This window comes from Octodon degus, unplaced genomic scaffold, assembly GCF_000260255.1.
Source record: "Octodon degus isolate 3935 unplaced genomic scaffold, OctDeg1.0 scaffold00128, whole genome shotgun sequence".
NCBI classification, from domain to species: Eukaryota; Metazoa; Chordata; class Mammalia; order Rodentia; family Octodontidae; genus Octodon; species Octodon degus.
In genome coordinates, this window is record NW_004524704.1 from 1,910,188 (window position 1) to 1,920,710 (window position 10,523).

The window sequence follows — 10,523 nt, forward strand, 5'->3', positions numbered from 1 at the left end:
ATTTGTGAGGCATTCCTTTTTGCACAGTACCCATTCCCTTGATGTCTACAATATCACCCTTTTTGTAGATTCGCATGTATGTAGCCAAAGGAACAACCCCATGTTTTCTAAAAGGCCTGGAAAACATATACCGGGTTCCCCTCCTCTTGCCCTTTGTGTTAGTCGTTTTGGCAAATTACTGGAAGATGGCGGTTCCGGCCGAAAGGCCATTTTGATGTTTTAAAAAATGTCAGGTTCGTACCATGGAACCTCATGGTTGTGCAGTCTTAGGGCAGACTTCATTGACTCTCTGGTTCTCTTCTACAGTTGAGTCAAAAGCAGAGGTATGGGAAAAAGAAACGAAAGGCATAAGCGTTTCATGCAAATTATGCCTCAAGGAATAGTCACCGATTTTTTTTTTTTTTTCCTCCCGAAACTGAGGATTGAACTCTGGTCCTTGTGCTTACCAGGGAAGCGCTTATTCCACTGAGCCATCTGCCAGGCCCCAATATTTTTATTTTATTTTACTAATTAATTTATCTTTTGGTGGAACTGGGGATTGAACTCACGTCTTTGTGCTCGCCAAGGAAGCACTTATTCTACTGAGCCATCTCCCCTGCCCTAGTCACTGATTTTCGAATGTCTTACATTGCTCATCTCTCGTGGTCCTTAGGAGATTAGAACACGGGGGCCAAGGAGCTCTGTGTATTAAGTGCAGAAACAGCGATGGAAGGATAAAGGCTTGAAAGTCAGAGCAGGAACCTCTCATGAGCCATTCCCCAAATCTCTGTTTCCTCATCTCTAAAATGTGGGTCTTCTTCCTTATCTTTTGCCTCCCGATTTAGAAAAGCAGGGCCTTAGTGAGACCATTTCGTTGGCTCTGGATTTTGTGTTTTGGTGTTTCTTTCTCCTGTGGGGGGAGTTGGCAAACCTGGTCCCCTCCTACAGCTCTGTCTCTTGCTGACCCCAGAGGGGGCCCAGTTCTTGCATTTCACAAGATTCTGTTGTTGATATTGAAATTGTAGCAGGTCAGAGTGGAATTTCTCACACATTGTAGCATGAACACCAGGGCATACTACGGTTGTCCCTTAGGATCCACCATACCCTCATGTAATTTTAAAAGGGAACAAATCTCGCATGTGCAGGGCTCTCCAGGAAGGCCAATGCGGAGAGAGCTAGTGTGGTGATTTCACTTCAGATCAGACCTCTGCCTGCTTCCATTTGTCACACTGGGGCAGAAATTACTGCACCTCTCTGGTTCTTGAATTTTTGTGACAGCTGAGTCCTTCCTGGTGCTGTGTGGGTGAAATGAGATTCGAAGGCTGGTGACCCGAAGCAATGACTCATAGCAGGTGGTCCTTAAGTATTTATTTGCTTTTCTTCTCTCATTTATGTGTAGAGTACCTTGCAGTTTAAAAATACTTCTTTATGCTTACCAATTAATTCTCAAAATAATATTGTGAACTAGCTCATGATTTATGTAAATTTTTCCTTACAGACCTGATTTGGTCTTATATATTACTTATAGTCCTTAATTTCATTTAACAACATCCCCCCCATCCCCATAGAAATAAAAGGTCTTCCAAAGTCAAAGTGTAACAACTTCTCTATCTGAGCAGAGAGCAAATGTGGTTCTGAAAGAAAGCGTTTTTGCAAACCAGGCTCCTGCACTGAACTTCAACTGTTCCCAGCTGCTGGTGCCCTGTAGAGTTAGCCTAGAGTGCAGCCTTCATCTTCAACCAGAATCTGCTCCTAACATTGGAAACTGCTCGGGATGGTGCACTACCCCGTCTCTCCACTCTTCAGGCACTCTACCTGCTGCCACCCACATGGAACCCAGACTACCCATGCCTATTAGGGGAAAAAAACTGTCCCTATCACTGAAGTGTGGGGACAGGAGGTGCTCCTGTGGGCTGGGAGGGGAGGATCTCAATATTTGCTAGGAGAGGAACCAGAGAACTGCAGGCACCTCTTCCTCTGCCTCTCTCCAAGCTTTGAGGGGGTAAGGCCCTACCTGCTCTTTATCTTTAGGTTCCTCCACCAGCGCACTCTTTTCTGCATCCTCCTCTCCAAAGGAAAAGAGCACAACCTCTCCAAGGTTTTTTCATCTTCATTTCTGGGAAAACTAGTGCAGAGCCACAGTTCTCATGGGTTTTATTGCTCTAAGTAAGTTGTCCCTTAGGGCAGGAATACTGGGAAAGTTTAATGACTCATGAAATCCTAAGTCTCTGAATAAGCCCAAGCCCTGTGGAAAGGTGGTCTCTGGTCTCTGTCCCGGTTTCTCCCTCACTCACCTTATTCTTACCTTGGAGCCAGCCAGGCTGAGTGAGGCTTCTCAGTTTTATTTCCAGCAGCTGAGAACACGCTCCCAAACCCTCCAAATTCAGTAGAGGGCGACAAAGCTACACGGAGCTGATCAGAGCCAGTGGGGAGCGTCTCCTGACCCTCCAGGACCAGGGCTGCAGGCTCTGCCCTGTTCTTTCTCTTCCCCACCTCCAGTTCCACTCTCCATTCTTACTCTTAGCGCTGCACTACAAGTGGATATGTGGTAAACAATGCATCAGATCAATAGTATTTAATTAAAGTGTTTAAAGAGTTGATCTCCAAATAGGGAAAAAAAAATTAATCACAGGTTAGATGATCACCAGAAAAATCAGAGATGCCATAAAGAGGGAAAATTTAAATATATCAAATGACAAGAAAATAGAATATTCACCAAATCCTAGCCTGTTAAGGACCACTTAACAGTTGGACAAAAAAAAAATATCAATAGAGTTGGACATATAAGGACTAGAACTTCTGTATATATAAAATCAAGATAAATAAATGAGATATTTTGCACACTGGAGAATATAGGTACATGTATGATAGATGTAACAGCTCACACAACTTCATTAAAAACATCTAATGTGCCTCATAAATTAGGCAACAATGAACACTTTTAGAGATACCATGAATAAGGAATTAAATTAAGAAATAGGCCTTTGATTAAATGTACGACCTCTAATGAGTTGTACATTAAACCCACATGGAATCTAGACTACCCATACCTATTGGGGGGAAAAACTGTCCCTATCCCTGAAGTGTGGGGACAGGAGGTGCTCCTGTGGACTGGGAGGGGCGGATCTCAATCTTTGCTAGAAGCGGAATGACTGAATAACATGAATTATAGCAGTGAGGTACCATTTCTTTTGCCCACTAAGCCAGCAGAAACAAAATGCTTTTATGGGAATGTCCAAAGCTGGTGAAGTTGGCTCAGGTAGGCCTTTGTCCACATGCTGACATGCTACCGGATGGTGGCATAGCAGAGTGGTATGAGAATAGTTGCCAAAGACTTAAAGATACTTGGACTCTGCCAGGCCAGGGGTCACAGGCCTATAATCCCAGCACTTGGAAGGCTGATGAAGGAGGACTGACTCAACTTCAAGGCTGCCGTGGGCTATATAATGTGACCCTGCTTCAAAAAACAACTAGAGGGCTGGAGAGATAGCTCAGTGCAATAAGCGCTTCCCTGGCAAGTGCAAGGGCTTGAGTTCAATCCCTAGTTCTGAAAACAACAACAACAACAACAACAACAACAACAACAACAACAACAACCAAACAACTAGAACAGAAAAATTTATATTCTTTGGTTCAATAATTTACTCCTGAGAATATGTCACAGTGGAATAATTTTTGAAAAAGCTGTATATCTAAGGATGTTTAAAATATTATTTTAAAATCAATATGTAAAACACCCTGTTACAGAAAATGAAATAACATTTTAAAATGGAAACAAGCTAAAAGTTCAACAAAATAGAAATGGTCAAGTATAGTATATTTTGGCTATGTCCACGTAAATATCCATACTAGAATACAGAGGCTTAAAATGTGATTTAAACAACTAGGGAATCATGAAACAAAAATACAAAAATAAATTTCTAATGTGGAGAAAGAGAGAGAGAGAGAGAGAGAGAGAGAGAGAGAGAGAGAGAGAGAGCACACTTTGAGATTTCTAAATGAAGTATGATTTATACTTTGGTTAAAAATTCAAAAGGTTAAGGATTTCCTTCTTTGCTGTGGTTTCCAAACATCTTACAGAACTAACACACACACACACACACACACACACACACACATGCACACACACATGCACACACACACATAGGATATAGATAAAGGTGCATTGGTTGTGTCACCTTTACGGGGCAGCCCAGAACCTCAGCTAATGGGATTCAGAATGGGATTACAGATATTATTTTTGTTGTTGTTGCTGTTACCTGGAATCGAATTCAGGATCTTGCACTTGCCAGGCAGGTGCTGTGTCACTGAGCTACATCCCATCCCATGTACATTTTAGGGGACAGATTACCAACCAGAATTTTTCCTACATCTTGGTTAGAGGTGCAGATTTGTCCTGAAATACATTCAATTCTGGAGCTTTCAGGTAATCTAGACAAACAACGTGATGAAAAACAGTGCGATTGTGGGGTAAGATAATGTACATGGATTATATTCCTTTTTTAAAAAATATTTATTTTTAGTCTTGTGTATTCCTTTTAGTGTGTGTGTGTGTGTGTGGCCAGCTCAGCCCACCAGGGGGCAGGCGGGCTGGCATGTGGTGCTGGGGGATTGAACCGCGGTCCCTGTGCTTTGCCAAGCTTGTTCCAAGTAGGTGCTTTAGACCACTGAGCCATCTCTCCAGCCCCATGGATTATATTCTTTTAGCATCAGATTCTTGAAATTAACTGAACCACACAGGGTTTCAGCGAGGCCTCTGATCCAGGATCTTAGGACATGTGGCCAGCTCTGTGATGCGGTCTCCCAAGTTCTTGCTGAGAGAAGCACAGATAGGGCTAAGATGCCTACAGTCAGGTGTGGGAATCTGCGATCGTCCTGGGATCAGAGCAGAACCTAGGAGAGGACCTGAGCTTTCTGCCGACACACCACCCTCTTCAGCGAGGTGCTGTGGATGGGCGACCCGAAGGCTAGAGTCCCCTTGCCACTCTTTCCCCCTGTGCACTTTCCTGGACTCCCAGAATCTGTTTCAAGTGCACCTCATCCTTCCTTTTCTCTTCATGTCTCTTCCTCTTCCTTCTTCTTTCCCTCCTTTTTCTTGACTCTGTTTGTCTTGTTCTGTTTTCAGTACAGAAGCATTTACCTAGGTGCCTGCTTTGGCCCTGTATCCTGTGGGGTTCGTCCTCGGGTGCTCAATGTCCAGGACAGACACAGGCCAGTAGGATTGGCATCGGAGTCCGGTGTGAGCGGGGAAACAATAGAGTAAGTCAGGGAGCTAGGAAAAGGAAGGGCCAGCCCAGGTGTCGCGGGAGGACAGGACTTCCAGAAGCAGGTGACATCCAAAGGGTCCTGAAGTCTAAATACAAACTAGGAAGGTGAAAAGGGGCAGCTGAAGGTGGTCCGGGTGAAGGGTCAGGGGAGATTCCTATGGGAATCTCCTATGGGAATCTCCTATGTATCTTCGGTTGCCTGTTTAATTCAAGGCCAGACTTGACTTGTGCGTGTGTGTGCACGTGTGTAAAAAGCACCAGAGGTAACACCTGTGAGCCAGGAGAGGTGAAGAGGAAGGGAGAGGGTGGGAGGGAAAGGAGCAGGAGCAGACACAAAGGTTGAGCAAAAAGACGGAGGCAGCCAGGCGGAGGGAGGGTGCTCAGAGACGAATGGAGCCAGCTAAGGACTGAAAACTACGGGGTAGATTCTTGATAAACTGATACTTGGGGCTTTCCCAGGGCCGGGGCCTGAGCCTGGGTAGATTAGGGTCTCCGTGCCATGGTGAAACTCACAGTTCTGCTGAGGAAAGGCGACTGCAAGGCAGAAAGAGATGGAGGTAGGCTGAACAGTCAGCAAAGTCTTCCTGGAAGAAGTGGGTACCGAGAAGCGTTCCAGGGGTGGACCGCGCTGAGATGGACGCGCTGAGATGGACTGCTTGTGCGCAGGTCTGCGGCCGGGCTGCGGCAGGGCTCCGCCTCTCCGCGCTGACCACTCACGCTGCCTTCCAGGGCCCAGGATGCTGGTGCTGCAAGCCGCTCTCCTGCTGTTAGCCCTGCCCAGCCACGCTGAGGAAACCCCTACTGAGGAGCCAGGAGCCCTGCTTCCGCCACCCAAGGGGCCCTGCTCAGGGTGGATGGCAGGCATCCCAGGGCATCCTGGCCACAACGGGATCCCAGGCCGAGATGGCAGAGATGGCGCCCCTGGAGAGAAGGGTGAGAAGGGAGACGCAGGTAAGAATGAGGCCTGGCATCCCTTCCTCATAACCGCTCCTGGGTAGAGGGGGCATGCTCCGGGACTTGGGCACAGGAGGGAGCAAAGCTTTTCCATGTAACACAGACGCGGACAAGAACAGACTAAGGTTGGGCTTCCAGGGGAGAGATTAAGTAGCGCCTCCTATCCACCCGGACTGTTCTCCATCTGCGCCTTCTTCTGCATCCTCCATCACCTCCCCACTGCAAGCCCCGTGTGTTCACACTCCTATTCTTCCTCCCCAGTCCACATTCAGCCACAGGCACTGCACGCCTCTGGGGTTTCCCCAGCTTTGGAGGGCCCTTGATCCTAACATAGACTTTCAGGAGTCACTACGAGAAAGTCTATGCCAAGTATGCCAAATTGCATGTGAACAAATGCCCCAACCACACATGAAACAAAAAACACAAAAGCAACAAAAAAATCCAACCACTCAACCAAACAAAAGACCCAGCTGCCCAATCGGGACAGAGAGACTGCGTCACACGCCTCTTGCAGGAGGCGGTAGTTGAGCCAGGTCTGGAGGGATGTGGAGGCAGAACAGAGGAACAAGCCGGTTGGACAGAGGGCGAAAGTGGTTGCAGTCCAGCCACCCAGGGGCGGCAGGCCCATCCAACCGTGTGGGTTGGCCATGAATGTATAGGAACTTGCGGGGCTGTGGGTAAAGTGGAGAGACATCTGAAGGAATGAATCAAGAAGTGAATGAATGAGAAAATGGACAAATGATGTTCAGAACGCTGGCCAATCACTGACTCAGAGCCTCCGCCAGGCCAGACAGCCCCAAAGTCAAAGAGCAGTCAGTGATCTTGCAGTAGAGCTAAGAGATTGACTTTCTGATCTACTTTGAGGATTCTGAACATTATTCAGCCATTTACCCATTCATTTATCCATTCATCAAGTGCCCTTTTCGTATGTTTATTTATGTACTTTAATTTTACAAAATATTGGGTTTCAATGTGGCATTTACACACACACACACACACACACACACACACACACAGAACGTATTTTGGCCCTATTTGTCCCCCTACACACACACACACACACACACACACACACACACACACACAATGTATTTTGCCCTTATTTGTCCCTCTACGACACTCCCTTAATATTCCCGCCCCTTTGTTTCCTTCCCCTTGTCTAGCAGTGGGCTCAAGAGTCTTTTCATGAGTTAGAAGTGAATTTGTGGGAAGCTTCCGGTCTGTAGGAAATGTGCAGAGAGAAGGTGGCATCTCTCCTTGCTCTGTCAAGCGTGCTGTGGCTGGAGGTCCCAGAGACAGTGGTTTCTGTGGAAACAACTGAGACAGTCATATTCCACATTGTCACTGAAGCCTTCTTGTCCTCTAGGTCTTATTGGTCCTAAAGGTGACACTGGTGAAACTGGAGTGATTGGGGCTGAAGGACCCCGAGGTTTTCCAGGCATCCCAGGCAGGAAAGGAGAACGTGGAGAAGGTGCTTACGTGCACCGCTCAGCATTCAGTGTGGGGCTGGAGACCCGTGTCACTGTCCCCAATGTGCCCATTCGCTTTACCAAGATCTTCTATAATCAGCAGAACCACTATGATGGCACCACCGGCAAATTCCACTGTAGCATTCCTGGACTGTACTACTTCTCCTACCACATCACAGTCTATCTGAAAGATGTGAAGGTCAGCCTCTTCAGGAATGACAAGGCTGAGCTCTTCACCTACGACCAGTACCAGGAGAAGAATGTGGACCAGGCCTCTGGCTCTGTGCTCCTCCATTTGGGTGTTGGTGACCAAGTCTGGCTTCAAGTGTATGGTAATGGAGACCACAGTGGACTCTATGCAGATAATGTCAACGATTCTACTTTCATGGGCTTCCTTCTGTACCATGATATCGTCGAGTCCTCCTAACGTAGAGCTCCATCAGACCACATGGCCCAGAAGTCAGTTAAAGCTTTCAGTCAACAAGCCTTCAGCATAGATAAGAGATTGATTTTACTATCTAGTTTGAGAGTTCTAAATGTTGCCTATGTATTTAGTCATCCATCCATCCATCCATCCATCCATCCATCCATCCATCCATCCATCCATCCATCATCCCTCCTCCACCCATCACCCCTCCCTCCCTTTCTCCCTCCTTCCATCTATCCAGTGCCTTTTTCTAAACATCACGTATTACTTTCCCTGTCTCGAAGAAGACCTGGTCCCTCCAGGATCTCTCATGTAGCAGCACCAACAGACAGTAAAGCTATTTCTTGGCACACTTCATATACCTGAAATAGTAACAGCTGTCAGGAAGTAATTAGCAACACTGTTTTGTTCCCATCACCTCTCCATTCATGCCGACCCTGTGAGGCACCTGGCAAAGACATTGTTCTCTGTTTTACAGTTGGGCAGGAGGCAGTAAGTGAATGTTCCAGGTCACACGGAGCTATTGAGCAGCAGAGCTAAGAATCAAAGCCAGAGTCATGAACTCTTCCCACTTCCCCATGGCCTCTTTGCAGTCTCAGGAGGGGCCTGGGCCTCACCTCATTCAAGGGCCTCTGATTGTGCCTTCGACCAGTTAAAAGTTTTCCCCAGCAGAGCTCCCCCAGGGAGGGTGGTGTTGGCTTGGGTTGCACCGAGCTGGACTCTTCAGTGTGCCCTGCCCTGTGTGGTGGTTTCCTTCCTGTGTCTCCCTTCATACTGCCCTTCCAGCAGGGAATGTGGCTTGCACTTCCCCGTGTTGAAACTCTTGGCCCTGCTCAGGATACCCTGGCTGGGAGCTCCCATGCTGTGTGCCTGTCTTGGTTACCTTCTTGTCCCCGAGGTGCAATACCTGACACCCACAACTTCAAGGAAGCGAGGTTTGTTTTGTCTCATGGTTTACTGCATAGTCAGCGGGTCTCCCAGGCAAGATGACATGGCACAGGGCAGGGCAGGGCAGGGGTATGCTGCTCACCAAGCATGGCAGACAGGAAGCAGAGTGTGAAGGGAGGAGTGGGGTGGGAGATGAGCCCTCTGTGGGCACACCCCGGGGACCCACCTTTTCCAAGTAGACTTCACTGCTAACAGCAATTCAGCTGCGAGTCCCCATAATCCAGTCTCCTTCCCAAAGCCCCACCTATGAGTGCACGAAGCTCTTGGGAGGCCCCTGTGCTTCCAGTGCCCCTCTATGTCCAGCCATTGCTGAGAGTCCTGGGCATGGAATCATCAGCCCTCAGAGGAGGGGCAGCCCTGCAGTGTGGATGGTGCTTCCTTCACCTCTGAATCTTCCACAGGTCCTTAACAAACGCCTCATGAAGCCCAATCTGTTGAGCCCCATGTCTACCTGGAATTGACTCTATTTCATTCTCTCCACATAGCCAGTTTTTATCTACAAAAACACATCCATTTTGGGAATTTCCTGGTGTTAGACACCGCATTTTGTCCATGTGGGCAGCTTGAATGTTTCCCAGCGAAGTTGGGGATAATTGTGTTTTCCAGAACACTCTCCCTCAAAGAGGTAGCTTGATTGTCAACCACAAAACCTACAGAGGAATTTGGAAGCTGTGCTTTCTACTGGTACTGACCAATTCAGGGAAGACTTGAGCCTCTTGAATTATTCTTCTTTTTAAGAATTACAACTGGTTGATGGTGGTCAACCGTCTTAGGAGATAAGGGCACAAGTGACGTCCTTCAAAGGTTTTAGACACAGCAAAACACAGTAACACAATAAATGAGTATAGGAGTGCCAACTTTTTTTGCTTGTAGTCTTCAGTACTGGATGATTCCTTTTCATATGTATATTGCCTTCATTATGTGACTGTTTCTACATATGAAGCTTGGTCTCTTAAAGTGCTTTCATGTCATTACTTTTCTGCAAGAAATATTCTGTCCAACATTAAAAATAAAAGGACTTACTGCACATGACTTTTGTTTTTGTTTCTGAAGAAATGTATGAGGTGTAGAAAGGGGTGAACTTTATGTTAGTTAGGACTCTGTGTTCTGAATGTCAGAAAACCCAACTGGGCTGGGTAGAAAGCACCACAGCTGTCCTGTGTTTCCAGGAGACCCCAGTGAGTGTGTCCTCATGTGTCCCCGGCTATAGCCTGGTGGTATGCTCAGTCTGGCAGATCATCAGAGCCTGGAGCGCAGGATGTTTACTTATAGAAGTTGCATTGTGCAGTTCAAAATGGGTATTTAGAGGTGTTTTCCCTAAAACAAGAAGTGCTGTACTAGAAGTGGGAGAATGGGTGACAGACACAAATTAACACTAGGTCATAGCAAAATGTTGGTGGGTTCTGGGAGGAAGGGGGAGAGGAGAGAGAGAGAGGGAGAGGAGAGAGAGAAAGAAAGAGAGAGAGAGAGAGAGAGAGA

General features: G+C 47.1%; 1 protein-coding gene across 2 annotated transcripts in view; it reads left to right on the top strand.

The window, feature by feature from the left end:
• The window catches only part of Adipoq (adiponectin, C1Q and collagen domain containing), a 10,182-nt gene extending 1,899 nt beyond the window's left edge, over window positions 1-8,283 (top strand). The window contains exons 1-4 of one of the 2 annotated variants that reach the window (XM_023700950.1): window positions 5,120-5,351; window positions 5,706-5,839; window positions 5,976-6,197; window positions 7,567-8,283. In XM_023700950.1, coding sequence (XP_023556718.1) covers window positions 5,746-5,839; window positions 5,976-6,197; window positions 7,567-8,096 — 846 coding nt within the window. In that variant the 5' untranslated portion in view covers window positions 5,120-5,351; window positions 5,706-5,745 and the 3' untranslated portion in view covers window positions 8,097-8,283. Of the gene's footprint in view, window positions 1-5,119; window positions 5,352-5,705; window positions 5,840-5,975; window positions 6,198-7,566 lie in introns of those variants that run through there. The other variant, XM_004640922.2, reaches the window with a different exon arrangement.
• Window positions 8,284-10,523: the final 2,240 nt, after the last annotated feature.